General features: G+C 46.2%; 9 protein-coding genes across 9 annotated transcripts; 4 read left to right on the top strand and 5 right to left on the bottom strand.

Annotated features, from left to right (window-relative positions):
• Positions 1 to 1,080: 1,080 nt before the first annotated feature.
• PADG_03079 (uncharacterized protein) lies at positions 1,081 to 3,559 on the bottom strand (the record flags this gene model as incomplete). The annotated part of the gene is made up of 3 exons (XM_010760415.1): positions 1,081 to 2,296; positions 2,369 to 3,213; positions 3,281 to 3,559. The coding sequence occupies 3 exons, from the start codon at positions 3,557 to 3,559 to the stop codon at positions 1,081 to 1,083; spliced, it is 2,340 nt and encodes a 779-aa protein (XP_010758717.1).
• A 2,703-nt stretch (positions 3,560 to 6,262) lies between these two features.
• PADG_03078 (uncharacterized protein) lies at positions 6,263 to 7,594 on the bottom strand (the record flags this gene model as incomplete). Its single annotated transcript, XM_010760414.1, has 2 exons — positions 6,263 to 7,229; positions 7,332 to 7,594. 2 exons carry the CDS (start codon positions 7,592 to 7,594, stop codon positions 6,263 to 6,265), a joined length of 1,230 nt encoding a protein of 409 aa, XP_010758716.1.
• Positions 7,595 to 8,131: 537 nt separating this feature from the next.
• On the bottom strand, positions 8,132 to 9,520 carry PADG_03077 (uncharacterized protein; the record flags this gene model as incomplete). The annotated part of the gene is made up of 1 exon (XM_010760413.1): positions 8,132 to 9,520. One exon carries the CDS (start codon positions 9,518 to 9,520, stop codon positions 8,132 to 8,134), a length of 1,389 nt encoding a protein of 462 aa, XP_010758715.1.
• A 740-nt stretch (positions 9,521 to 10,260) lies between these two features.
• PADG_03076 (proteasome regulatory particle base subunit RPN2) lies at positions 10,261 to 14,012 on the top strand (the record flags this gene model as incomplete). Its single annotated transcript, XM_010760412.1, has 5 exons — positions 10,261 to 10,400; positions 10,509 to 10,678; positions 10,755 to 11,281; positions 11,346 to 13,625; positions 13,716 to 14,012. 5 exons carry the CDS (start codon positions 10,261 to 10,263, stop codon positions 14,010 to 14,012), a joined length of 3,414 nt encoding a protein of 1,137 aa, XP_010758714.1.
• Positions 14,013 to 14,417: 405 nt separating this feature from the next.
• PADG_11538 (uncharacterized protein) lies at positions 14,418 to 14,886 on the bottom strand (the record flags this gene model as incomplete). The annotated part of the gene is made up of 2 exons (XM_010760695.1): positions 14,418 to 14,647; positions 14,838 to 14,886. 2 exons carry the CDS (start codon positions 14,884 to 14,886, stop codon positions 14,418 to 14,420), a joined length of 279 nt encoding a protein of 92 aa, XP_010758997.1.
• A 437-nt stretch (positions 14,887 to 15,323) lies between these two features.
• PADG_03075 (uncharacterized protein) lies at positions 15,324 to 17,253 on the top strand (the record flags this gene model as incomplete). The annotated part of the gene is made up of 4 exons (XM_010760411.1): positions 15,324 to 15,450; positions 15,551 to 15,831; positions 15,944 to 16,685; positions 16,760 to 17,253. The coding sequence occupies 4 exons, from the start codon at positions 15,324 to 15,326 to the stop codon at positions 17,251 to 17,253; spliced, it is 1,644 nt and encodes a 547-aa protein (XP_010758713.1).
• A 1,200-nt stretch (positions 17,254 to 18,453) lies between these two features.
• Positions 18,454 to 22,016, top strand: PADG_03074 (uncharacterized protein; the record flags this gene model as incomplete). Its single annotated transcript, XM_010760410.1, has 5 exons — positions 18,454 to 18,798; positions 18,892 to 20,369; positions 20,448 to 21,029; positions 21,093 to 21,274; positions 21,346 to 22,016. The coding sequence occupies 5 exons, from the start codon at positions 18,454 to 18,456 to the stop codon at positions 22,014 to 22,016; spliced, it is 3,258 nt and encodes a 1,085-aa protein (XP_010758712.1).
• An 885-nt stretch (positions 22,017 to 22,901) lies between these two features.
• PADG_03073 (nuclear movement protein nudC) lies at positions 22,902 to 23,684 on the top strand (the record flags this gene model as incomplete). Its single annotated transcript, XM_010760409.1, has 3 exons — positions 22,902 to 23,144; positions 23,243 to 23,564; positions 23,653 to 23,684. The coding sequence occupies 3 exons, from the start codon at positions 22,902 to 22,904 to the stop codon at positions 23,682 to 23,684; spliced, it is 597 nt and encodes a 198-aa protein (XP_010758711.1).
• Positions 23,685 to 24,245: 561 nt separating this feature from the next.
• PADG_03072 (aspartate-tRNA ligase) lies at positions 24,246 to 26,470 on the bottom strand (the record flags this gene model as incomplete). Its single annotated transcript, XM_010760408.1, has 3 exons — positions 24,246 to 25,367; positions 25,432 to 26,155; positions 26,205 to 26,470. The coding sequence occupies 3 exons, from the start codon at positions 26,468 to 26,470 to the stop codon at positions 24,246 to 24,248; spliced, it is 2,112 nt and encodes a 703-aa protein (XP_010758710.1).
• Positions 26,471 to 27,618: the final 1,148 nt, after the last annotated feature.

The following is a 27,618-nucleotide window of genomic DNA, read 5'->3' as shown; positions in this document are numbered from 1 at the left end:
ACACGAGTTTTCGATTCCTTCCCCCCCCCAATAAACTAGGTCGTTAACCTTTCGCATCTGACCCGGGCAACCAAAGCAGCGAACGAAGCTCAGCCGTTGGTTTAGCCCTGGTATCTTCTCCGGGGGCAACGCGCTTGTAACTAGCCTCTGGCGTTCTTTAGTCGGAGTTGAATATTAGTTCGATGAGCAGATGAAAAATCGCCGGGCTTCGAAGTGTTCGTCCTCCTGGAGAGGGTAGAGGTTGCAACCCAAAAACACAATAATAACAATAGCAATATAATTAAGTTAAAATTAAAAAAAAAAAATTAAAAGGAGGAAATAAATAAAACAAATAAAACGTTCATTCTTCAATTACTCTAGACACTATGATAAATCATCCGACTCTGCTTCTGGAATACCTGCTACATGGGTTGTTGGTGATTCATCTCAGAAGTATGAGCTAGTAGACTAAGAGAGGGAGATTTATACAACAAAATGGGAGACCTACGGAGTACGGTTGTTTCAAGTGGTCACAAACTCAGCAGCATGTATTTTTTTTTTCTTTCTTTTTTTAAAACTCTCACTCTCTCCCCTCTTTCAAATGAGTGTTGTTCCATGCAAGTTAATCGTGTACCTTCATCTCAGTTAATGGCTAGCTAGGGATTTGCACTAAGGTGATACTTTCTGCTGATAACTCTCGATTCTGGACAGTTGCTTCACAGACAAGTATGTGTGAACAGCCCATGAACATGCATACAAAACTTCAGATGAACCCAGTATGTCTATCCATAGCAACCAGAAGCACCCTCCAGATATTGGTCTGAGTGTGCGGGGACAGAGGAGACAACATTAAACGTGAACCAGGTTGTCGCTAGAAGGAAACAATGACCACCGCCCTACACTCTTGCCCGACGATCTGGATGCACTGGCACGTTGGCTCATCCATTCTACGTGTATTCTGTTGTCCCTAGCACATCTCCAGGGTATAATGGGTGAAACAGGAGAACATAAAAATATGGCAACACAGTGTAAGACACTTAGCGGATACAGAGAAAAATACTCAGTGGTTTAATTATCCGGCAGACTTCCACTCTACCATTGCTAACTTGAATCAGACGACGTAGGAGACGGGGGTTGGCTTCTTGTTCCGGCGCTTATGAGAAAGGCAGGGAGTGTAGCCGCATACAGGACGGCCGCAGCAGTAGTCGGAGACCGTGCTGGCATTGCTGTCAGAACATGAGGGGTGGAATGACGCCGTGAGTGGTTTGGAGTGTGCCCTTTACTACCACTAGCCCACTCCGACATATTTGAATATGGGGTTTCGTTAGGTGAGATCCGTTCAGGGAGTCGAAAATTCTGAGGCAACGAAGAGTCCAACGGGACATCCTCGTGCTCCACATTTAGAGTAAAGAGGGTCTTGCTGGTTTTTTGAGTTGTGAGGGGTTTCGGCACCTTGTGTTCACTCATTTGAAGATCTTCAGCCGAAGTAACATAAATGCGGGAAGTTGTGACGTTAGAACCCAAACTCTCCTGAGATATCGAACTCCGTGATTTGCGTAGTTGACGGACAGGCTGTCGGGCAACCTCTGGATCTTCGCTAGCATTAGCACTGTACGAGCTGCTACGATGAGCTCGGGTCCTCATATGCGGAGGGGCATCCTCATCTGTGATCGGATGAATAATTTTTCCCACAGGTGGATCGATGCGATCAACATGAAAAATAACCCTTGCTCGCATGGTTTGAACGGCAGAATCCAAAGCCAGTTCAACGGCACAGTGATTCCTTATCCTGCCTAGTTTGGGCCACGTCGCTCGTTCACCACTGAGGCAGGCTTGCGTCATAAATTCAGTGGTAGGATTCCTCAGGATGTTTGGGAATACCTCATATGGTATCTGAGGGAGGATATTGATGTCTCCATAATATGTTTGGCTCATGATGGATCTGAGTTTTCGTAGGACGTTAGGGAATACCCCGATCTCAGAAAGGACGTGTATTCGATGTAATACTTCCTCTCTTGCTGCCCATGTAAGATGTTTCAACCAACTTGAATCAGACTGCTTGTCGACAACGTCGGAAAAGAAGAATGTATCTTCCTGTGGAATAAAGGGAATAACGTGCGGATTGACCTGGGAAACAATGAAGTGGTTGACATTGAACATTTCTGATAAACGTGCCATTGGTAGGTCATGATCAACTGAGCCGTCGATCCATCGATGATGAGGAGCGTCGTGCCATTCTGTTACTTCTCCAGTGATCGGATCTTTCGCCTTCAAAGATGACGACGAAAAGATGAGCGGAACGGAACATGAAGCGGCTCTGCGCAAAGAAGAAAAAAAGAAAAAAAAAGTAAGTATATAAACTAAACGTGTATCTAAACGACAAACTTACACAGCTGACCATATCAACACATTTGGAGCGGTGATATAGTTTAGTAGCTTTGGGAGCTCGTAGATGCCAGCGTTGGAGACGCCAATGTTCAAAACCCTCCTAGTCCGATTGTAGGCCTCCTGAAACGTCACATCTCCAAGCAAATCTCGAATCACTCGGGTCAGATGAACGATGTCAAAAAAGGAGCCATGTTTAATGAACCTCATGAGCCGTTGAAACACTTGCAGTCTACCATCCTGGGCACCAAACACGGAGAAATCTTCCTGTCCAATGTTCGAGAGGATCTCGGGTATTTCTTCATCTGTATACGCACACAAAACAGCGCCAACGATACTCCCCGCAGAGGAACCAGAGATAATCCGTGGCAAAAGTCGTGTCTCCCAAAGTGCCTTCACAACACCAACGTGGTTCATGCCAAAGGTAGCACCACCTGAGAGTAAAAGCGCGCTTCTACCAAACGCTTGACGAGCCGCTAGGAGCTGCTCTAGCAGATACCTCGACTCCGCGCCATCAAAATCAAACCTTCGCGACACATCTAACAACGTTGACAGAGTTTCTGCAGCGGTTGTGATATATTGATCCACCAGGTTCTTCGTTCCAATACGGGAGTGGTTGTACAGTTTCCGGTTGGTCATTCCTCCTAGATCACGGCTGAGGGAAGTACGGATAATATGGGTCATTGCCGCAGCATCACAGCTATGACGGGCCTGCTCCAGTTGCTCCAGCCTCCCCTGGACAAGCACCGGATCGTATTCGTCGCACTCAAAGGTTGCTTTCCATCCATTGTTCCCGTCAAGTTCATCCAGTTCCGCTGCATATTCTAACCAATCGTGAAGTGTAGTAGCCTGCAATGAAATTGTAAGAGAAAGGGGGTTAGAATACAGAATGTGAGTTGAGTTTGATAATACTTACATCGCGAAGTTTCACGGAAAGGATCCTTTTCCTCTCCGCAATTCGCAACTCTTCCTCATTTGACGTGTTTGCCCTCAGATTGCAAAGTGCATTTGCTGCTTGAGCGAGAGTGGAAACGAACGACAATAAGGAGTTGCAGGCGACTTTCCGTAGATGGGTAATGTCTGGCACCGGTTGAGATTTTGAAAATTTTTGAAGCTCTGAAGATGTGGAGGTTGGCGACAGCTTTTCCTGATGGCAAGGAATTGAAACGAGTGCCTGATCTCTCAGAAGGGGCATGGTGAGGAGGGTTTCTCAACTTCTTGCTGCATGGAACCTAACTCCCGGACCAATGTAAATGATTCAATCGGCACAAATTCAAGTCCTTAAGACCTCAAAGAAACCGTCTGTGACGGAGGAGAGGAACATATATTAAGATAACATACATGTTTAGGTGACTAGGTGGTTAAGAGTAAGAATATCTAAAACAAATGGAGCCGTCCTCTGCCGAAACGGGGATATATCAACGGATGTCGTCACATCAATCAATCAATCGATTCATACCAATATTTATCCACGCTGGACGGGGTCACGCGAAAAGCTGCAACAGGGCGATTAATCGGGGGGTTGGATCAAGGCAAGTTCACCCAGCCCGCGCTAATTGCCATCGCTGGGGAAGCTCTAAGCTGAGGCAAAGTATCTCAGGGTATCTTCTACCGGAGGCTAGGTGAAATATTTAACTAATATGCGCACATTGTACTTTCAGGTACTTCCCTATCACATGTCAGCCCACGCTTCGTGAAGCAAACTCTCCCAACTCGCTCGCCACTGCAAGGAACCAGTAACATAGAGTTCGTGTAGGACTCCCCACTAAATCGCGGCCTTAACTACGGAGTAGTTAGTTAACTATGAGATAAGACACAAGGGTATCTAACTAACTAATCGTGCCGCTGCGCAACCCACACCTCATGTGGGTGCACCACACCAAAATGATAAAAACTCCAAAACAATAAAAATCTTGAATCACATCCTCATTATTGCACTCTATATCAACAACCAGTAGCTAATCTATAATAAAAAGATTATCTACATAATTCTCAGTATGTGTGCCATCTCTAAATTGATTTAATTCCTCTTCTGTCAATGGTGTGAGTGAGTTATTGTCAATTTTCATGGGATTAACTCCAAGTCTTCATCACTTCTTATTCTGCTCTTTTTCAGCTTCATTATTCTTATACTGGTTGATTTTTCTATTGACATCTTTAATAGTGAGGACTTCCTCTACTTGAACCTGACAATGGATTGTTTTGGCTCTGTGGTGTTTACTGACATTGAGAAAGTTCTCTAATTCAATGATCTGTTGCTCATTAAGTTTCATGTAGATTAGACTTACTTTAAATATCTTGTTTAAACAACATGTCAAGATGAGTGATTTCAAATCAAGAGTATCTCTAATACTTTGTATGGTGTTTTCTGCAATATTAATATGATGTTTCAGCTTTTGAATTGTCTTTGATAAGAATAGCTGAGAGGAAAAGATATATATATGATCTGAATTATTCTTATCTTCATAAATCTGTAGTGGAGAAGGTGATAAGATTCACTGCTTAAGAGTATCAAGAACTTAGTCAGAATTTCATGAATATATGACATATTGAGTCTATTCTGCAGCTATTGTATTAGATTTAAAGATTTGCTTTTGCATAGCTGAGAGGTCTTATAGAAACTGCTGTTATTCATATTTAACAAGACCATGACATATGGCATAGTTGACTGCTTTTGAATGATAATGCTTATATTGCTGAAATGATAGACTATTCAGAGATTGTAGTAAATAAGTGACATGTGATGAAAATTTATATAGAATTATTTTATAAAATTCTATATATTGTATGAACTTCTCAGTGATATAAGATTTATGATTATTCATTAAAAGTAATTGATGACTTCTTTTATATCTTTTTTCTGTAGCAATATTGAAATATTTAAGTCAAGTAAATTCAATCTCATTATTTATAAATTCAGTATCTGATATAGCAATTTTATAATTGCTGAGTAAATCTATCTATATATATCAATTCTTTAAGTGTGTTTTGAAGGCTAAGATTATCAATGACAGAATGATATGATTATTCATGAATACATATTCAATGACTGTAATCAAATCTCTTGGAAAGGATAAAGAAATAATGGAATTAGCTTCTTTAAAAGCAGTTATAACTCATTCTCCACATCCTTGTCCTTGAAATTCAATCTCATTGAAGTTGTATGTATTATAGATATGAAATTGATACTGCTCAAATAGAATCTGAAGATGTTCAAATTATGTATTAATATATTCAATATCTTCAACTGTCACTCTCTTTAAATTCATTGACTTCTGTTTCACCATCTTATACTTAGATAGATGTTCAATGAACCTATAAGTTCACATCTTGCTGACTTTTGAAAGAGAGGTATTAGAATCTATATATTAACATCTGAGCATTGAATTTGCAAAATTTTCAATGTATTCAGCTGTGGGAGGATAATTCTTTTCATCAAGCAGCTTGATTCATCATTTAATTGCATTCTTCTGACTTTCATTTAATCTTTTGTTAACTGGAATCTTTGCAGTATTCAGATTTCTTTCATTGAAATACACTTGGAGACATTGATAAGAAATCTCAAATTCTTATGACAGAGACAGTATTTTGAAATTTTGATTTTTTTGATGGTAAGCAACAGCTTTTTGAATACAGTCTTCAATATTTTTATCCTTATTTGACATTGTGGTGAGTTATATGAAGATGATGAAGATGATGAAATTGCAAGATTTTTATCATTTTGGTGTTTTTATCATTTTGGTGTGGTGCACCCACACGAGGTATGGGTTGCGCAGCGGCACGATTAGTTAGTAGGATCATGGAACAAAAATAAAATCGCTAACAACTACGTCGCTCACAACAGGTCGAAAAGTATCCAAATTAGCATCGCAAACTACGACGGAGAAGACAACCCAGATCAACTCTTACATGCCCATTCTCTCACAGCAGTTCTCATTTGGGTTTCTGTCCCACTTTCGAGCCAGAAATGCCCACCGGTATCAATCTCCAAAGACTCAAACATTGAACCAGGCACATTCGTAAGATCCGCAAACCACTTGCGCAGCCTCTTCGCAGAGGCAAAAAAGTCATTGTTGCCATACACCGCCAGTGTCCTGTGAGTTGTAAGCTGTTCCTCGGGCTGGGTCGATTTGACCCTTATTCCATTGAGAGTGACGTCGAGATTGATACGAGAGCCGAACAACGACATCGTGATGAAATTTGTGATGGGTGGGAGGATGGGGGAGATCAGGAGAAACGAAACAACAGGCGTAGGCATGTTTTGTAAAATCTCGTGGGGGTCACTGGCGCTCGATCGGTTTTCCACCTCTTGTCCGCGTACAAAGCTGGCCCTCAATCTCCGTCGAGACCGCTCGATGTGCTGTTTAATGGCCGCAGCCGGATCTTCTTGGGGCTTCTTCCCGCTGGAATTTGTGCTACTGCCCAAGGAAACGAGTTGGGGTGGCTTGCTATAGCTAGGATCACTGCTGCTCCACGAAGTCGATGGTTGAGACGATAGTTCCGACCTCGCCCCAGTATTCCAAAGAGTCGATAGCTGCTCAGCCTGCTGCAGAATTTCAGCCCCGGCAGTCCCCTCTGCGGCTGATGCGAATAGGCTTAAAACAGTCTCTATCGACGGTAGATGACACACGATCATGGACCCATAGGAGTAGCCTGCCAAAATAAGTTGCATTCGCTCAGATTCTTTCATCGATTCTGGTGTTCCAGATGAAGAAGATCGTGTTTCCCATTCAGCCCGGGGATCCCGTAGAAAATCCGGATCAATTCCAAGAAGATAGCATATTAGAAATCCGTAGATGGAGACATAATCTCCCAATTCTGGTTTGGCTGTCCAGCTGGTTCTGCCTTCAGATTCTGCAGCACCTCTGTATATCAATACAATTAATCATCAAGTCATTCGTCCATCAATTCATGTATACCACCATGCATAAAAAGGGTATTAGAGCAAAATTATCTAGCTGAACTACCTGAAATTGAACGTCATCACAATGTATCCCACCTTCAAAAGCTCCCTTGCCACCCAGCAGACAATGTGGTTATTATAGTTGCCCCCAATCGGTGCGTATGGGTGTGCTACAACAGCGCCTTTCTTTTTCCAAGATAAGGCGCTATCAGGTCTTGAGAGATGGAGAGGATGGTATAATCGGCAGTCAATTCGGATCCCATCATAGACGGAGGGTATTATGAACTCGCAGAGCGGTTCTGGTGGAGGATCCATGAAGGTTGGCATATTTTGCAATTTACAACAATGGAGCTGGGTATCACCGATGAAGTCGAACGGACAACATAATGGGATTTATTGCGACAAAAGCTGGGCAAGATGTTGGCTTTCCAGGAGAATTACGACTGGTGATGTTTGGCGCGGGCTTCAGCGGCATGTTCATTAGGTTGAAAATGTTAACTTGGTTGAACTGGTAACTATTTGATGGATACAACCAGGCATGGAGCTCTTAACACCTTTAATAGAAACAACCAACGAAAAGGAATTTAGAGCGCTTACAACCGCAATGGAATCCTTTAAAAATTTTCGCATTTGATCTGTTAATATTTATCACATGCTTCTTGAACGACTATATACCAGATTGCCGTGCTTTGGCGCGGTCTTCTTAAGGAAAATGGAGGCGTAAAATTAAAAGGACAGGTATCCAGGCTGATAAACATCATAATAAATAGATACTGACAGTCAAAAACAGTTTATCCATCATCCCGTAGAATGGGATAGGATGATAAAAGAGAACTATTGAGAACATTTCGCTAAAACATTGTATCAAGACAGTAACCAAGAGGGATCAGGCTCGTCGTCATCATCTTCGGATCTGCTGGACTGCTCAGAAGATTGGGCGACTGCGTCTTTCTCCACTGTAAGCAAGCTTGGTGCACTCAACTCCTCTATCTTGCTAGAAGGTGCTGTTGTATCCTCGCCAGAATTTGGATCAAGATCCTTATCTTGATCCATACCATTTACCTTCACTGGCGATGGGAAAGTTTCGAGCAGCAGCCGTTTAGCTTCCCGAAAAGCCTCTAACTCGGCGCCAATGCAGCAAATGAGTAAATTCCAATTTTTTTGCTCCGCTAGCTGTAAGCTTGTTTCCAGTTGAATAAGTGTATCTTCCAGTTCGTTCAAAACAGTTCGTCCATGCTCCACCCTGGCCGAGTATTGGTCTTCGGACTCCAGCAGCTGCGTCTCTTGCAGCAAATTCCGCATTTCTTGTCGCAACAGTTGTTCAAAGTTGGATATCTCAGACACAACCCTTTGCCATACTTCACCACCTTCTCTCAAAGCTTCGATTTCAAAGTCGACGTTCCGCCGTTTGCTTCTCAGCTCACTCTGCTCCATAACCCACTGTTCCTTCGCCATTTCAAGGGTCCTGCGCTTCGGATTCAACGCATAGAACGGCGGTGGAGTAGCAGACGGAGGCACGAGAGGTTGTATTGGCGGGGACTGTAGATACCTGTTCATATCTGCCTGCACCAATGCCAACGAGGCTTTATACGACGATAACTTGGCATCAACTGAATTTTGAATCTGGGATACTTCGTCCAGAATATGGCGATGTCGCGCTTTCATATACTGTAGCTTCATCTCCATCTCTCGAATCTTCGATTCTAGCGTATGGGCCTCCCGCATTAGGCTCTCTGCCATTAACGGCCCCTGTTGGGTTTGAATTTCTGAGATAGCTTTCTCCAACCCTCTCTGCTTGCTCACAAGCGTATCCACTTCCTTCACTGCTGACCGCCTATCCCTCAGCTCGGAGTCAATGAGTCGCCGCTCCTCCTCTTTCACGCTTAGCAACGTATGCATAATTTTAAGGATCCCACATCGTGCACCGCGGAGGCCAATTTTCTTTTTCGTTGGCTGTCTTACGGGAGTGGTGACGGTATTGCTGCGCAGGCTACCGAACCGTGTAGGTGGTGAAGGTGTAGGGGTTAAACTGCCGCTTGATGTGCTTTCATCTCTTGTCGAGCCGGAGAGACCAGCAGCTAATCCCACACTTTGAGCATCGAGGAGAGTTTGGAGATCACGCTGTAGCTGTCTTGACTGGCGTTCTATATGAAGGAAGGAATCATAACAATGAATAGAGACATCGGGAGGAACAGGAACAACCCGTGGTTGGCTGCTATTGTATGGCAGGAGTGTCGACATTTCAAAGACCATAGCTCTTAGAAGAACCCACAAAACCGGAATAGAGATAAGTTGTTACTTCGGCATTAATACAGGAGCACAGATTGCAGGATAACTATAGGGTTATGCACAAAATAGTATGGAGAAGGTCAAAGGAATTGCTTCAACAGGATACTATCGTGTTCTCCTTTTGTAGCAAACTCATCATGCTCCACTTTATCCGCATGACATGCAAAGTGACAGCATGGACAGGAAGATGAGAGTAAACAATGCGGGAGTGTGTTGAGTCCAGTTGAACAGTTGTGACTTCTGGCTCGTGATGTTCCAGCTGTTCGTGAGAGCAACACGGCCTCCTATTGGCTACCCTGGAGTCAATGATCCACGTGAGTCACGTGACATCACCTACAGGAACCACGATTAAGGCCTGGATTGGTCAGCTTCGGCTTCTGCCAAAATATTCCAGGCGTCAAACGACGACGTAGACCAAGTAGAGAGCTGGAGCTATCTACAACATCACTGCCGCATACACCTCTACATACCATCAACCAGCCACTTTTCTCTTGCTCAAACCTGTTTTGGTACTGGACGTGCACTTCCCTTCTTTGCTTGTATTTTATCTTTAGTTTACTTCGTTCCCTTGCGTTCTTGCGGTTGAATGTCAGGCTCTCGCCCTAAACGCCGTTCTGGTCATTGAAGCTATTCCACATCCCATCCGTCAACACCCATTACTCTTTGAGGTAAATTATTTCGACAGATCAAATCTGAACGTGAATATGGTTGGCCTCGTTTCCGCAGCCGGCTTGGTTGGCTTCCTCTCCGAACCCGATCCTGAACTGAAGGTCTTCGCCCTCAAGGCCCTGGATGCGCAAGTCGACTTGCTGTGGACGGAAATTGCCGATTCTATTGACAAAATGTGAGTTGAAAACCTTTTAGCTTCTTATATACTCCCTGTATAAATGTGATTTAGAGACTCTCCTGGATAATTATTGGATGAATGCTAACTGGAGATGAATTTCAACAGAGAGGCGCTCTTCGAGGATGAATCGTTCCAGGAACGTGAGCTGGCTGCTCTGGTTGCTGCTAAGGTATACTACCATCTTCAAGAATATAATGAGAGCATGGTATTTGCGCTGGGGGCAGGAAAACTATTAAATTTGGATAATGGTGGCGAGTTCGAAGAAACGATTATATGTAGGTGACACCAGATTCACGCCATAAATCACGTCTACTTGTATTGGTTCTTTCGTGGCTAACGGCACTCGCGTAGCGAAATGCGTCGATACATTTATTTCGATATCTGCCAGTCCGAAGTCATCGAATGCTGCGCAGGTTTCCAAGAGCATCCCGCGCCCAAATAATTCATTTTCTCCGTCTGCAAATGGGGCAACCAGCACTTCCGCAGGTCTTACGTCGCCCATCACTCCGTTCTCTCAGTCTGCCTTGCCATCGAAATCCCTGCTCTCGCGACAGGACTCAACGCCGTTGGAGGCTGGTGGTGAGGACGCAGGTGCGGATGCCGGCGAGGTCCCCCTTGTGATTCAGCGAGGTGTTCAGAAGCAGCTCCAGGCCGTAATTGAAAGGCTATTTGAGCAGTGCTTCCAACAGAAACGCTATCGCCAAGTCGTGGGCATAGCCGTTGAAGCAAAGAATCTCGACGTACTACGAAAGGTTATTCTTTGCGCGAGTGAAGACGAAAAGCAGCAGGAGGCATCCTCACGAAGTAGTGAAGAGCTTATGGAATATGTTTTGGATATCTGTATGAGCGTTGTACAGGAAAGGGCTTTCCGAAACGAGGTACATTCAAGCCCAAATATAATCGGAAGACATTTCACTAATATCCTTTGCTTTTACTATGCAGATCCTGAAATTGATCCTTGAGCTTTTGAATGAAATACCTTCACCGGACTATTTTTCTATCGCGAAATGTGTTGTCTACCTTAATGAGCACTCAATGGCTTCGGATATTCTACGTCAACTAGTCGAAAAAGGAGATCCACGTTCTTTATCTATCGCCTATCAGATTTCGTTCGACTTGTACGACAACAGCACGCAGGAATTCTTGAGAAAGGTTCGACAGGAAATTAGCCAGCTGATTCCTGACCCAAGTGAAAGTGAAACCCAGAATGAGGAGTATGACGCCAACGCAACTAAAGAAACGGACTCGTTATTCCAGAATCAAGAAAGTCGGTCTGAAACCTCTAACAGCCGGAGTTTGGGCTCGGAGGGTGTGAAACACAAATTCTCTGACGAAGCGCGAGCGGCCTTGAAATCTATCCGCGATATCGTCGATGGTGTCAATTCTATTCAATTATATCTGGAATTCATGTTCCGGAACAACAGAGCCGACATTGCAATACTTAACAAAATAAAGGATAGCTTGGAAGCCCGTAACTCCATATTCCATACCGCCGTGTCGCTCTCCAATGCGTTCATGCACGCAGGAACTACACACGACAAATTCTTCCGTGACAACCTTGAATGGCTAGGTAAAGCTGTCAATTGGTCAAAGTTCACTGCCACGGCGGCCCTTGGTGTGATCCATCGAGGAAACCTAACCCAGGGACAGCGGCTTCTTGCGCCATATCTCCCCAAGGATAATATTGCTGGAGTTGGCGGTTCCGGATCGGTTTATAGTCAAGGCGGCTCATTATACGCCTTTGGCTTGATCTATGCTAATCACGAAGGCTGGGCAGTGGACTTGATTCGAGAGCATTTCACGAAAGCAACGGAAGAAGTGATCCAGCACGGTGGCGCACTTGGTCTGGGTGTTGCTGGGATGGCAACTGGTGATGAAGGCATATACAATGACCTCAAGTCTGTCTTGGAAACCGACTCCGCTCTTAACGGAGAAGCTGTTGGTCTTGCAATGGGTCTTGTTATGCTTGGGACGGGTAACATGAAAGCTTTGGAGGACATGATCCGGTATGCCCACGATACTCAACACGAAAAGATCATCCGCGGTGTTGCCTTGGGTATGGCTCTTATTATGTATGGACGACAAGAAGCTGCGGATGAATTAGTCAATGGGCTCTTGGGTGACCCTGATCCTACGTTACGTTACGGTGGTATTATGACTATTGCCCTCGCATACTGCGGAACTGGTAGCAATAAAGCGGTCCGACGACTTCTACATGTCGCTGTTAGTGATGTTAGCGATGACGTGCGCAGGGCAGCCGTGATGAGTCTTGGATTTATTCTGTTCCGCAAGTACCAGAGTGTCCCTCGCATGGTTGAACTTCTTTCAGAATCTTACAACCCCCACGTCCGTTACGGCGCTGCTATGGCCCTTGGGATCTCTTGTGCTGGAACCGGGCTAGATGAAGCTGTGGATCTTCTGGAGCCAATGTTGAAGGACCCGACAGATTTTGTACGGCAGGGCGCTTTGATCGCATTGTCGATGGTTCTGGTTCAGCAGAACGAGACCATGAATCCGAAGGTTGGCGCCATTCGCAAGGCAATGCAGAAGGTAGTCGGGGATAGGCACGAGGATGCTATGGCCAAATTTGGAGGTGCACTTGCGTTAGGAATTATTGATGCGGGAGGGCGGAACTGTACCATCAGCCTCCAGACACAGACTGGCAACCTCAATATGCCTGGAATTGTTGGAACGGCAGTTTTTACGCAATACTGGTATTGGTTCCCGCTTTCACACTTCCTTTCTTTGAGTTTCACTCCTACTGCTGTCATTGGAGTCGACCAGAAGCTGGAGGTTCCCGTATTCAGGTTCCACAGCAATACACGACCAAGCCTTTTCGACTACCCCCCCGAAATTCAGGTTAAAGCAGACGAAGCGCCGGAGAAGGTAAAAACTGCTGTACTTTCAACCACAGCCCAGGCCAAGCGGCGTGCGCAGAGGAGAGAAAAGCTGCAGCGTCGGGAGAGCATGGATATCGACCAAACTCCTACCACCCCCAAGGTGTCGACGCAGCATGTCGATAAGATGGACGTGGATGAGAACGTTGTGAAAGCGGAAGAAGATGGGAAGGAGGGTGAGAAGGACGGGCCCCAAACAGAGGCACCGAAACGCAAGATGGAGAAAGAAAAGGTTGGCTGTGAGCTGCAAAATATGTCTAGGGTACTTCCAGCACAGCTGAAATACCTCACTTTCCCCGACCCGAGATATGAACCCGTCAAGCGCGTAAGTAGTCCCTTATCTAATACCTTAATTTTACTTATTCAAATGTCTCGTGGCTTTAATATACTAAGAAACATTCTTCCCAATACAAAGCCTACCGGAGGAGTTGTCGTTGTCCTGGACAAAAACCCGTCCGAACCGCGTGAGATCATCGAGCTACGGGCGAGTAGGGAGACGAAGCAGCCCGCAGGCGGGGAGACGATCCAAGACCGAATCAACGCTGCCATGAGCGCGTTGGAGTGGCCTACGGATGCTGCAGTTGCGGGCGCAACTGGGGGAGCGGCAGCAGCAGCTGGTGTGCTAACCGCAGTTGATGAGGATGAAGAAGGAGCAGAAGAAGCACCGGTGCCCAATGAGTTCGATTACTATTCTGATAATGCGGAAGAATAAAAGTGTTGTTCGTTGAGAACATTGCAAGACTGGGGGGATTCTGGCGGTGAAATACTCCACAACCCCCGCATGATTTAGCATCTCCACCTCATCTTCACTGAACCCCCCTTTTTTGTGGGAGCGGGCTTTCCTTTCTCTTCTTTTATGTAGAAGGGAGGGGGGCGTCGCCTGGTTAATCTCTCCAGTTCGCATATCACATGTATTTCTACACGAGTTTTAGAATCGTCTACACAGGTTTTGTTTTTGTGTTCTTTCTCCTTTATTGACCTTTTTATAGACACATTAGTTCTGGTTTGGTCCTTCAATGTTGAGCTTCATTATTCTCCACTGCCCCACGAAACAGGCATTTACAATCCGATTCTTTCGGGTAGTTTGTAGCCGACAACAACCCGAACATCAAATCCCTCATCCCTGACCTGACTCCAAGTCCCGGCTCCCGATTCTGCTTCCGGCCAAGGTTTCACATGGAATGTGGTTTGAGTCACGTGATATAGCCACTCGAGCTAAACTTAGTTTCAACCTCCATGGAGCCTCGGCATTTACCATATCCGGAATAGCGCCTTGGCTTTTGCCGTCGAGCTGGCGATGCACGTCACGGGACGCGATCATCACCTTCCAGGCCAATAGGAGCGTAGCTTACCAATGCTTAATCAGCCCGCTCCCGTCTCCAAGCACAGTGAACGATCTGTGCAGAGGTTCGAGATAGAAGCGATCATACATGCGTGGAAAAGAGCATGCGACGTTGGCATAAGGCACCTGGCAGAGAGATGGAGCCGAGCGGGAGGCATTTACGTCCTAGGGAGACGCTTGTGTAGGATAACTTACTCATCTGCGTATTTTGTCTGGCGAGATAGTTAACTGGTAGCTCTGACATGTGAAACTGGGACCATGTGCTTCTGCCGGCGGGAGGCGCAGAGATGAAGGGATCGAAGCAAAGAGAGAAGGGAGGGCCACACAGCAAGTACCGTGTCAGCTGTGTTAATTGTCATTGTGGGGCGAGTGTTTTTTTATTTTATTTTATTTATTTTTTTGTTCGAATGCCAAATTAAAACGCATGCCGTCTCATGTAGTTACCCTAAATGCGTAATTGTAAGTATGAGGGATGATATGAGGGCAAATTTCCCCGGGTTCCGTTGCCCCCAGTTTCTTTCATATATCTATGTCCTTCCAGCCAACTATCTCCCGCTTCGCTAGATTTTCTGAATTTCGATTACTGTATTCTATTCTGTTCTTTTAATTCAACCTTTTATCACTGTGTATTATTATTGCCCTCGATCTTGTTGGTAACTAGCCTATTGAGCGCCGAAAAACATGTCCGGAATCTTCTCAAAAGACGCCGTTGCGTCTCACAACAAGTCAGACAGCCTCTGGGTTGTCATTGACGAGGATGTCTACGATCTCACCAAATTCCAGGACGAGCATCCTGGCGGTAAAAAGAGTATGCAGCATTTTTTGCACTTATTTCTTGGGACCTTTGTCGCTCTGCTCACTTTCTCGTTACAATGAAAAAAGCTAACTTTATTTGTTGTCACTTTCAGTCCTGCAGCGAGTTGCTGGAAAGGATGCCTCGAAACAGTTCTGGAAATACCACAATGCGGGTGTGTTGAAGAAATACAGCGCACAGCTCAAGGTTGGATCATTAGATTCGAAGAAAGTTGCTGCTGCACCACAGTCTCCTCCGTCGCCCCTCGCCACGCCTCCAACGGTGGCTTCTTCCGCATTGGAAAATACAGTCGCATCCAGAACCACTGCGCCTTCTCATGCTTTAGACCCTTACGGTGATTTGGTGCCATTTGCGGATCCAGCATGGTATCAAGGGGTACGTTGTTTTGGTTTCACCTTTCTTTCCGTGTCGTTAGAACGGAAAAATCCAACAATCGTAATGCAAAAACTAGGCTAACACGGGGGCCTACCCTGTTTCTCTGTCACAGTACCACTCCGTATACTACAACGAGACTCACGAAGCTCTCCGCGACGAGGTTCGCAATTGGGTAGAGTCCGAGATCGAGCCGTATGTTCAGGAATGGGACGAGGCTAGGGCTATTCCCGAAGACCTATACAAGCAGATGGGTGAGCGAGGATACCTTGCGGGACTGATGGGTGTGGCATATAATCCAGCCCTGTCCAAGAACAAAGTCAAGTCCGTCCCGCCCGAGAAGTGGGATTTCTTCCACGAATTCATTGTCACCGATGAGCTCTCGCGAGCCGCTAGCGGTGGTCTCGTATGGAATCTCATTGGAGGGTTTGGTATCGGATGTCCTCCTGTCATGAAGTACGGAAAGAAGGAGCTAATTGACCGTATTGTCCCCGGTATATTGGCTGGTGAGAAACGTATCTGTCTTGCCATTACTGAGCCAGATGCTGGAAGCGATGTCTCCAACATCACCTGTGAAGCTAAGTTGACTCCTGATGGGAAGCACTATATTGTCAACGGTGAGAAGAAGTGGATTACCAATGGTATATGGTCCGAGTATTTCACCACGGCGGTACGGACTGGCGAAGCTGGCATGAATGGTATCAGCGTTTTGCTCATCGAGCGGTCGGCTGGAGGTGTTAAAACCCGCAAGATGGATTGTCAGGGTATGTCGACTAGCGGCACCACTTACGTCACTTTCGAGGACGTCAAAGTGCCCGTTGAAAACTTGATTGGCAAGGAGAACCAGGGCTTCAAGGGTATGTAACTCAAATTTTGCCTGTGTTGTAAAACCTCTTCTGAACCCAGTTCTAACCTGGCATGTCCTTACCAGTTATCATGATGAACTTCAACCACGAACGCATTGGCATAATAATCCAATGCGTCCGCTTTTCCCGCGTCTGCTACGAGGAATCCGTCAAATACGCCCACAAGCGTCGCACCTTCGGCAAGCGCCTCATCGACCACCCAGTCATTCGCATGAAGCTCGCACACATGGCGCGCCAAATTGAGGCATCGCACAACTGGCTTGAGAATATCATCTACCAATGCCAGTCCATGGACGATACTGAAGCCGCGTTCCGTCTGGGCGGTGCCATTGCGGGCCTCAAAGCGCAGTCTACAACGACGTTTGAATTCTGTGCGCGTGAGGCGAGTCAGATTTTTGGTGGCTTAAGTTATACACGCGGCGGCCAGGGAGGAAAGATTGAGCGGCTCTATCGGGATGTGCGTGCCTATGCGATTCCGGGCGGGAGTGAGGAGATTATGTTGGATCTCAGCATGAGGCAGAGCTTGAAGGTGCATCAATTCTTTGGGATGAAGCTGTAGATTGAAGGTCTGCATTTGCATTTGCATGTTCTCTTTTTGTTGCTTTTTCTATCCATGCCATCTCCATTTCATTTCACGTACGCCCTTTCCAGATAATATTACATATATTTTCTTTGGAGATACAAGTAGACATGCCATGCCATGATTATGCTGCAGTTTTTCGAGGTACATCTCTGAGTTTGTTTAGTGAAATACCCCTTCCTGTCCTCTGTCATTCCCTTGTATATTAGATATTCACTTCTGATATTCATCCCTGGCCTTTAGGATAAATTTTCATATCTCGGCGGGGTGCTTTCGTCCATTAAATGAGGAAATCAGGTGGGTCATCCCGTTTGTTCAGGAGCTTCTCCTCGTCCCTTGAATGGAAATGTATTAGTGGCTGTTTGGCTGTTGTTGTATTCAACTTCCTGTATCTTTTGGATGAATATTGGATAGTAGCAGTGGAATTGTTTGGACTCAAGAATTTATATAATGTATGCTAAGATTTCAACTTATCCCCGACTTGAAGATATGTTGAAAAATGGACCCTTTTTTGAGAGCATTCATATCACGTGATATGAACACGCTAACCCTTACTCAGCTAGTTGTGAGATACGGTTGTCCACTGACACCATGCATGCGTTTATCTGAGCGTCCAAAGAATCTCTCGACTTCCGCTCAGCTTGTTCATGTCTACTTCACCACCACCCATTCACACCAGCCATCTGTGAAGAAGTGCACAAACTAGCCCTCGATTTTGGCACCCATCCAAAGCCATCGATACCACCTGACAAATTCTCGCGCGCAACGCAACCTTGCAAGAGATAACACAGTGTGCGGTACGACTTTTGCGTCTTGGGTCATTGCAGCAGTCAGCTTCAAAGCCCGCTTGAGCTTCCGGGGCGAAATCTCTTTGATAGACGAAAGATACAGGTTTTGAAAGACGGGACGGGGTGACCGCAACTACTGGCTACTCCTTTATGTTTTACCACCCTTCCGAAACGATACGGGCTTGGGTTATCGACTTTCATCCCACCTCGTTTGACAATCTCGCTGCAGTTCCCTATCTTCCTCTACTTAGCTCCTAGCTCTCAACCTCTTGAAACAGAGACATACCCTCACGTGTGTCATCATTTCTTCCAGTTTGCTATCACACCCTCTGACGAAGAAAGAAGCCTTGAGTTATCAAAAGAATTTATCTGCGCCACACGCATCTACATAATGTCGAATAACCCCAGTGGGTTTCTGAACCAGGACTTCGGGTCGGAGGAGGAAGATGATGACTTCAATCCTGCCCCCGTCAATGATTCCGATGATGAGAAGCCGAAAAAACGGGAGGCGACTACGTACGATGACATTGCAGGGAATGATAAGAATGGTATAGGTGCAACCGGTGATGAGGAAGATGAGGAAGACAAGCATCCGCGGAGGAAAGAGAAGGTCAGGAATAGTGATAATGGAGAAGAAGAGGACTATGGGGATGGAGGTGGGGGTGATGGTGACGAAGAAGAGGAGGAAGAGGAAGAAGACGAAGAGGATGATGATGACGATGAGGAGGCCGTTTCGGTAAGTCGGATTATCGCTCTGGTCTTACCTCCGGAGTGTGATGTAAAAGGTAAATGCGGTATTGGATGTGGTTTCTGATGCAGCTTAATCTAGGGTCGGCCCCGGAAGCGTAGACGGGGTGGGATCAATAACTTCTTCGAGATGGAGGCCGAAGTCGATGAGGAAGATGATGCTGAAGAAGATGAAGAGGAGATGGCCGATGGATTCGTTGCGGAGACTCACCCTGATGACCTTGACGCTTTGCCCGTGGGCGCAGAGACTGATGACCGAAGACATCGCGAACTTGATAGGAAGAGGGACCTGGAAGCGACGATGGATGCTGAGAAACAGGCACAGGCTCTCAAGGAACGATATGGCCGGAACCGAGCTGCTGCGGCGGACCTGGTCGTTGTTCCCAAGAGACTGCTACTCCCTAGCGTTGACGACCCGAGTATATGGGCAGTCAAATGTCGTCCTGGAAAGGAAAGAGAAGTTGTTTTCAACATTATGAAGAGAATCGAGGATAGGCCGCCGGGCTCTAGGAGACCGATTCGGATCATGTCTGCGTTTGAGCGGGGAGGTACTATGAGTGGATACATCTATGTGGAAGCCCGGAGGCAGGCTGATGTCATTGATGCCTTGGAAGACATGTCGAACGTATACACCAAGTCAAAAATGATTTTGATCTCCGTCAAGGAAATGCCTGATCTTCTCAGAGTTACCAAGTCAGAAGAATTGGTCCCCGGTGGTTGGGTCCGTATCAAGCGTGGCAAGTACCAGGGCGACCTGGCGCAACTTGAAGATGTCGAGACGAACGGGCTGGACGTCACTGTTAGGCTTGTTCCTCGCCTGGACTACGGCTTAAACGAGGATATGAGTGCCCCCAACGGGGATGCGAAACGAAAGAGACCTGGTGTTAACAATGCTATTGCTCGTCCGCCCCAGCGGCCGTTTAGTGAAACTGAGGCTAAGAAAAAGCATGCTAAGTATCTGAGCGCTACATCTGGACTTGGCGGGAAGACTTGGAATTATCTGGGAGATAATTACGTTGACGGATTCCTCATTAAAGATATGAAAGTTCAACATCTTATTACGAAAAATGTCAACCCGCAGCTGGACGAGGTCACCAAATTTGCTCGTGGCGCTGATGATGGCACAGCGAATCTTGACCTTGCTGCACTGGCGGCCAGTCTTAAAGATACCACGAGTGAAGATTCCTATTTGCCTGGAGATACCGTTGAGGTTTTCCAAGGCGAACAACAAGGGGTTGTTGGTAGAACAGTTTCTACTCGTGGGGATATCGTTTCCATTAAGGTCACAGAGGGTGAACTTGAAGGACAGCAGATCGATGTACCTATCAAGGGGTTGAGAAAGCGTTTCAAAGAGGGTGATCATGTTAAGGTCATTGGCGGCAGTCGATTCCGCGATGAGCTGGGCATGGTGGTTCGCATCAAGGATGATCGTGTCACCTTGTTGAGCGACATGAATATGCAGGAAATTACAGTGTTCAGTAAAGATATTCGAGAAGCTGCAGATGCTGGTGTTGACGGGAAGCTTGGAATGTATGACGTTCATGATCTTGTGCAGCTTGAGTAAGTTCCTTTTCCCAATAATCACCCTTGATATGTGATTACCCCAAGAGAATACATGGTTATTAATAATTCTTGTAGCCAAGCCACCGTAGGTTGTATCATCAAGCTTGACCGGGAGTCGATGCGTGTCCTTGATCAAAACGGATCTATCCGAAACGTGCTGCCATCGCAAGTCATGAATAAAATTAATCAACGTCGCAACGCCGTCTCAACTGATCGAAACGGCTCAGAAATCAGATGCGGCGACACAGTCCGTGAAATTACCGGAGAGCAACGAACAGGAGTTATACTACATATCCACCGGTCATTCCTATTTCTGAATAATCGAGATGCAATTGACAACGCGGGCATTATCGTTACGCGTGCCTCGAATGTTAACACAATAGCGACGAGTGGTGGAAGATTAGGTAGTCGATCGGCTCCTGATTTCTCCAGAATGAACCCGGCTCTACAGAAAAATGGAATAAATGGCAATGGGATGCCTCCCCCCAAGTCATTTGGTAGCGATCGAGCTATTGGCAAGACCGTGACTATTCGGAGGGGTCCATTCAAGGGACTTCTCGGCATTGTTAAGGATACCACTGAAACCCAGGCGCGGGTCGAGCTGCATTCAAAGAATAAGGTCGTTACGGTTGACAAGGATATGCTCTCCATGAAAGAGTACGTCAACATCCAACGTTCCATTCATGCTGGATTTTGTTTTATACTGACTATTTAACGTAGTCCAATCACTGGTGCTTCGATTGATATGTCTCGATTTGGTGGCAGAGGCGGTGGCAGAGCCGGACGAGGTAGTAGCACCTACAATGCCTCTGCTGCCCCTCCGGACTGGGCAGGAAGTCGGACACCCATGGCTGCAAACGACTCCTCGCGCACTCCTGCGTGGCGCTCTTCATCGTCACGAAGTAAGTTTTCATTGTTCCCACCTCATATTAACTATGAAACAAACCTCTGCAGTTATTGACAAACACCATAGCACCGGCCTGGAATGCAGCAGCAGCAAGTAGCTCTCGCACCCCGGCATGGAAAGCAGATGGCTCCCGAACCTCAAATCCCTACGACGGCAACCGAACCGCATATGGCGGTGGGACGTTTAGTGGAAGCCGTACTCCTGCCTGGACCGCCGGCACCAAGACACCATATGACTCCAGCTCTGGCTTTGGTGTCTCCTCAAACTCCGGCTTCGATGCTTTTGCGGCCGGCTCTCGAACACCAGCGTATCCCGGTGGCACAGGTTCGCGTACCCCCGCCTGGGGTCCTGGATCGGCAGCCCCCCCACCTGTTGGGCAGAGCGGAGGAAGCAAAAGCAGTTACGATGCACCTACCCCTGGCGGTGACTACACTGCACCCACACCTGGCCCCTACGGCGCTGCTCTTACACCTGGTGCCACTGCTGCGACACCACGGGCCTGGGCTGACAACGCCCCCACACCTGGGGCCATGCATGCTCCAACACCAGATGCCTTGGGATATTCTGGCAAGAGATCGGGGGAGCCGTACGATGCTCCAACGCCTGCCGATATGTCTATGAGCGGTGGGAGACCGTATGATGCTCCTACTCCCGCAACTGGCATGGGCATTCCGGCGACGCCTGGTGCGGGTGATGACGGCGACCCTAGGTATGAAGAGGGGACGCCAAGTCCATGATTATCTCCACGTGATGGACGCTTGTTAAAAGATTTAATTTTAAAGTTTTCTTTTTTTAATTATGGGTGAGTGTGAGACCAGTTGGGTTTTGAATCCTTCTCCGTTCATAAGACATAAGGATAGTGTATGTTTTCTCTAAACTTCTCTCTGTTTCTTCTTGACTACATAGCGTGGAGCCAGGGTATTAAAATCTTCTCGCCTCTTCTTCAGCACTTTTTTCTGGCGTTTTGCCTTACCCAGTTTATTTTCGCTTTTGTCTGTGGGCAGAGAATGACAGCCAATGTTAAAACATCACAACATTCGAACTGTTGGTTTTGCTTAAGCTTTCCAAAGCAAAAGCAACAAAATGAAGCAACAAAAATTGACCCAAGTTTAAGTCTTATGAATTCATTCATACGTTGTTCAACTACCTACCATCTCTTTTGATGAGTACTCCGTAGAGTGGATGAAATTGGTGGAATGAGCTTTTATTTAAGCAGCTTTGTTTGCTCTGTTTGCCTCGATAAGCATCGATGTTAGTTAGTTTGCCCCACTCAAGTTAAACCAAAGCTCGACAAGCATCGAACTCCGTCGAAAGAACATCGAATACCAGTAATTCTGCGGAAGCAACTGTTGGAGAAGACACTGTATACATAGAACCGACATGCGCTAATACTCTTCTTTCCCCTCTTTTCCTCCTTTCCACCTCTATTTGTTGAATGAATCCCTGTTGACTGCCCCACCTAGCGGCATCGAATCCCTGCCCGGACTATATATGCAAGCTTACTTCCAACTATAACCAATTGTCCAAAGCCTCCCAAAGCAGCACAGACCGAGACCAGAAAAGAGCTTCATTATAGACGAAATTAAAACTGAAATTGTCACCGTCAACACAAATTGTAAAGAATGTCAAGTACCGAAACAGGTCCCGGGAAGGAAGCGATCGCAGAACGTGAGCGCCAGGATCGTGAACACAGGGAAAAAGAGGCAGCGGAGCAAGCCACGCTGCCGTATAAGTGGACGCAGACGATTAAAGATGCAGACGTGACCATTCCCGTGGATGCCAACATCAAAGGAAAGGATTTACGGGTTGAGTTAACCAAGGCTAAGATTTTCGTGGGGATCAAGGGCGGAGAGACGTTTATTGATGTATGCAATCCTTGGATTTCATCTATATTGATATGGATCTGTAGAATAAGATACCAAAACCCATGACGTTTCTTTCTAACTTTTCCCTTCTCCTTAAGGGTGCATTTCCACAACCCATCCATGTCGACGAGTCAACCTGGACCCTCGAAACCACATCCAAACCTCCCGGGAAAGAGATATCCATACATCTCGATAAAGTCAACAAGATGGAGTGGTGGCCGCACATCGTCACGTCAGCACCACCCATCGATGTGTCGAAGATCACGCCTGAGAATTCAAAGCTGGCTGACTTAGATGGAGCGACGAGGAGTATGGTGGAGAAGATGATGTATGATCAGCGGCAGAAGGAGTTGGGTTTGCCAACGAGCGATGAGGAGAAGAAAATGGACCTATTGAAGAAGTTTCAGCAGCAGCACCCTGGTGAGTTTGCCTTTGCTGTTTCTCTCTACTTCTTATCCCTTTGGGGAGGTCATAAGGTTTGCTAATGATATTTCTTCTTGTGGTGTAGAAATGGACTTTTCCAATGCAAAGATTGGCTGAATGTCATTGTCTCATCGAATGGTAGAAATTTGCGTGGTGGATTTGAAGGGAAGGGAAACAAAAAGAAATCATTGTGTTGAATTTCCTGGGTTAGGTGGAAAAGTTGGGCGAGAAGCTGTAAATGAGTACGAACGAAAATATAATCCGCAGATACTGTATTGTTTTACCGCAAACGTGGGTTGCTGTGAGGCATTTAAGATATAACCATGAAATGATTTTTGTATAATTGATTGAAATCCTATAAAGATTGTGCTACACAAGAAACACACGGAATACCAAGGGAGATGGATCCGCGGGACCACTTGATAACCAGCGTATATGTACCGATAGCCTGCATGCAAATGCGTTACTCATGCTTACAATGATAGAGGAAAATAGTTTATAATACACAAGGTTGGTGGTATCTAATCCAGTAATGCAAGTATTTGGTGGAGGCGTAGAACAGACGAAATGATAGTCAAAAACACATATCCAACAACTGATCAGCCAAGAAGAGAAGGAAAGGGACCTGCAGAAAAATCATCCAATTTTCCCAGCAGAATGCTTCCACTCACGAACGCTCTACTCTCCCTTGCCCCTTAGTGATAAATGATAAGTCCGCAGGGAGTCTTCCGTTATTTCACTGGGACATTTCACCAACAAATCCTCTCCCTTCCCAGACTTCGGAAAAGCAATGACGTCCCTTACACTCTCTCTACCCAACATGACCGCTACCAGCCTGTCAAAGCCCAGCGCAATGCCAGCATGCGGCGGACACCCGGCCCTTAGTGCCTCAAGCAAGTGCGCAAAGTCAGCAAGCCTCTCAACTGGCATTTTGAGAATGTCGCGCAGTATAAAATCCTGGACGGCTGCTGAATGGATACGTCGACTCCCACCGCCCAGTTCAACACCGTTCAGGACCAGATCGTAGTGATCCGCGACAACCTTTGTCGGATCCGTCAGAAGAAGGGAGATATCTGATTCGTGAAGTGGAGCTGTAAACGGGTGGTGCGTGGATGTGATTCCTGCCGCACCTCCTTGGCCTGGCTCGGAGTCGCTGACGGGGGAGAAGAGGGGGAAACCTGTGACCCAGAGGAAGTGGAAGCCCGTAGGAGCGGGTGTAAAGTTGGCTTCCACGGCTGCTCTATGGATTTCTCGACGGAGGTTACCTAGCGGAGTCGAGCTTCCAGAGAACGGAGCGTTATTGCGCGCCTGTATTAGTAGTAGATCTCCATCCTTCAAGTTCAGTTCTTGCTCCAGAACCCATGTTGCCTCGAATCCAAAGGGTTGGAGTCCTGAGAGGGGTTTTCTGGAGTCGTAAACGAAGGCGCCCGGCCCACCTTCAGGGTTGTTGTGAAACCAACTTGAGGTCGGGGAGTCCATGAATGAGGTGAGGAACTTGCGCATTTCATCTGAATCTCCATTTCCTTCTAGTTTCATGGCTTCGACGATGGGGTTGTTTAATGGGCTAATTTTACTGACGAGGTCAACGGGAATCATGTGCTCGATTCGCTTAATCTCCATACCAATTCGCACGTCTGGCTTGTCTGATCCGTATTTGGCCATGGCATTCTCATACGTGGTCCTAGGGAAGCTTTCAGGGGTGAGCGGTGCCCGCATCAGTGTAGACCATAGTCTCTTCATAGCGGCTTCAATTATTTTCATTACATCTTCCCCAGTTGCAAATGACATTTCCAAATCGAGCTATTGACATTTGTTAGTAGCGCGACAGATTTATCCGAAGCTGCCGAAGGCCAAGGTTGCGTACTTGTGTAAATTCCGGCTGTCTATCCGCTCTTAAATCCTCATCTCTAAAACAACGTGCAAATTGGTAGTACCTGTGAATACCGCTAGCCATAAGTATCTGTTTGTATTGTTGCGGGCTCTGTGGGAGTGCGTATGCGAGCCCACGTCTTCTAGTGGGAACTAAAAACTCCCTTGCACCTTCAGGGGTAGATTTGAAGAGAAGAGGCGTTTCAATTTCTAGGAAGGGGGGCTGGAAGTCCTCTAATGTCTCACGTAGAACATTTCTAGCTCTCGCACGGAATTGTAGTGCACCACGAAGATTGCTGTCTGCTCGAATCTGCAAATGTCTCTTTTCTGCCGGGAAAATTGTTTCAGAGGTCATGATAATGTCTTTAGGGAACTCATTAAGACAGTATATATCTTCGAGAGCTATCTCTATACTATCAACGTTTGAATTATCCCGCTCTCCAGCTGCTTTTTCCTTCGAGTTAGCTTGTTTCTGTTGTACAATTCCTTGCACAACAACGGAACTGTTTGCTTCGATGGATTTCAGCTTCTCAAAGGATTTATTTTTCGCAAAAGCTATGACCTGAACATTCTGTGACAAGGTCGGATCTGTTAGGCGAACAAAAGCCATCTTCTTTCCAATATCGACACGTTTTCCTAGATAGCCATGAAGCACGACATGCTTCCCCAAAACAGGTTGATCTATCAGTGATTTAATGTCGACTGTGGCGGCGGGGAATCTGACTAAACAAAGAGAATACTGAATTAATCAAATACTCGTAAACAAACGGGGAGAATCTCATAACTGAATTTGGAGTTGTCACACTAGATTGTTTGTACTCGTTGAGATACGGGTGAGATGGAGCAGTAACAGGAGATCCTAGCTGCCGCGACAGGCCTGTGAAATGAAAACTTCGGACATGTCCAGCAACACACCCTGGGCTTCGAGGATATGCGATTCGAATTCCTCGTATATAGTTTGGTATCTCAATGTAGCTATGGCGTCCTAAAGATGCCATACAGCGGATCCGCGACGAAAGATGGGCAGGAAGCATCACGGCGAGGCACAGGCAATTGGGTCCAACATAAAGGGATGGATCTAATTGCACCAAATTTGGCCCTGCTTTGGTCGTTGAAATAAAAAAGGGGGGGGGGAGAGTATTGGTCAATTTCATTCACATATCCACCAGGATTTGTTCCTTTTCCGCCTTTTTTTGTCCTCACTTGATATATTGAATTCCAAGCCCGGTTGACGGTTGCGCCGAAAATGTTTGACAGGTGTGCAAACATTGGATCTGCCAAGACTTCATCCACAACACGAAAAAAATCTCGAGAGCTTCAACCATTCGTTTTCTCTTTTTCTTTTTTTTCCCTTTCTCCATCCTTCCAAGTTTTGAACAAGTGAGTCTGCCGAACCTGGACATCCTTTGAATAGCTGAATTTGCGGGAGCCACCTATAGGTATATGAATGCTAACATGCTATGTTTTTGCAGATGATGAAAGCCTAGCGTGTTCCATATGAAAAACGTGCTCTCCTCCCCTCTGGCCAGTATAGCTCTCCATTCCTTCCGGGATGGCTTAAGTGGCTTACTGGTTGAAGGCTGGATGGGGAGATGATATCAGCGTTCGGCACATCCTCCTTGTTACTTTGCGGACGCGATGGAAAAGGCATCTCTGATCAACATTTCTTGGAAGGGAACTTGTCTCTCTATTTTCCCTCTTACCTTTACTTTCACTCCTGGCCTATTAATCGAAAGCCCTTTTCCTTTCCCCACTTCGATACCGTGATTCTGCGCTTTGGCAATTGCTTTCCTTCGGTATTGGTCAATGAAAGTGGTCTATGCAGTGTTGCGCGATATCTCTTCCATCTCCTAATTTTTATTTTCTTTTCGATTTTTTGCTACAGGAGAGGCTATTCGCTAGCATCTATGAAGTCGATGAAATTCTTAAACATTTACATTCTTTATCCCAACGAAATCTCTCTGCTCTAGGAGTTCAGACAAAAAAGCAAGTGACATTTTCATCAAACGTGATGCTTTAGAACCCTAACAGAGCCAACTTTTCGTACGTATTATCCCCATTTCAGTAAGGAGAGGAGGGGGGGTTTCAGGAAATCATGGAACGACAGTAAAAGCTGAGAACGCTTCCATTCTTTACACAGGGAAATTACTTCGTTCAATTGGCAGATTTTCACAGCAGTGAA

Source organism: Paracoccidioides brasiliensis (genome assembly GCF_000150735.1).
Source record: "Paracoccidioides brasiliensis Pb18 unplaced genomic scaffold supercont2.3, whole genome shotgun sequence".
NCBI lineage: Eukaryota > Fungi > Ascomycota > Eurotiomycetes > Onygenales > Ajellomycetaceae > Paracoccidioides > Paracoccidioides brasiliensis.
The sequence above is the reverse complement of the archived record's forward strand: the minus strand, read 5'-3'. Positions and strand labels throughout refer to the sequence as shown.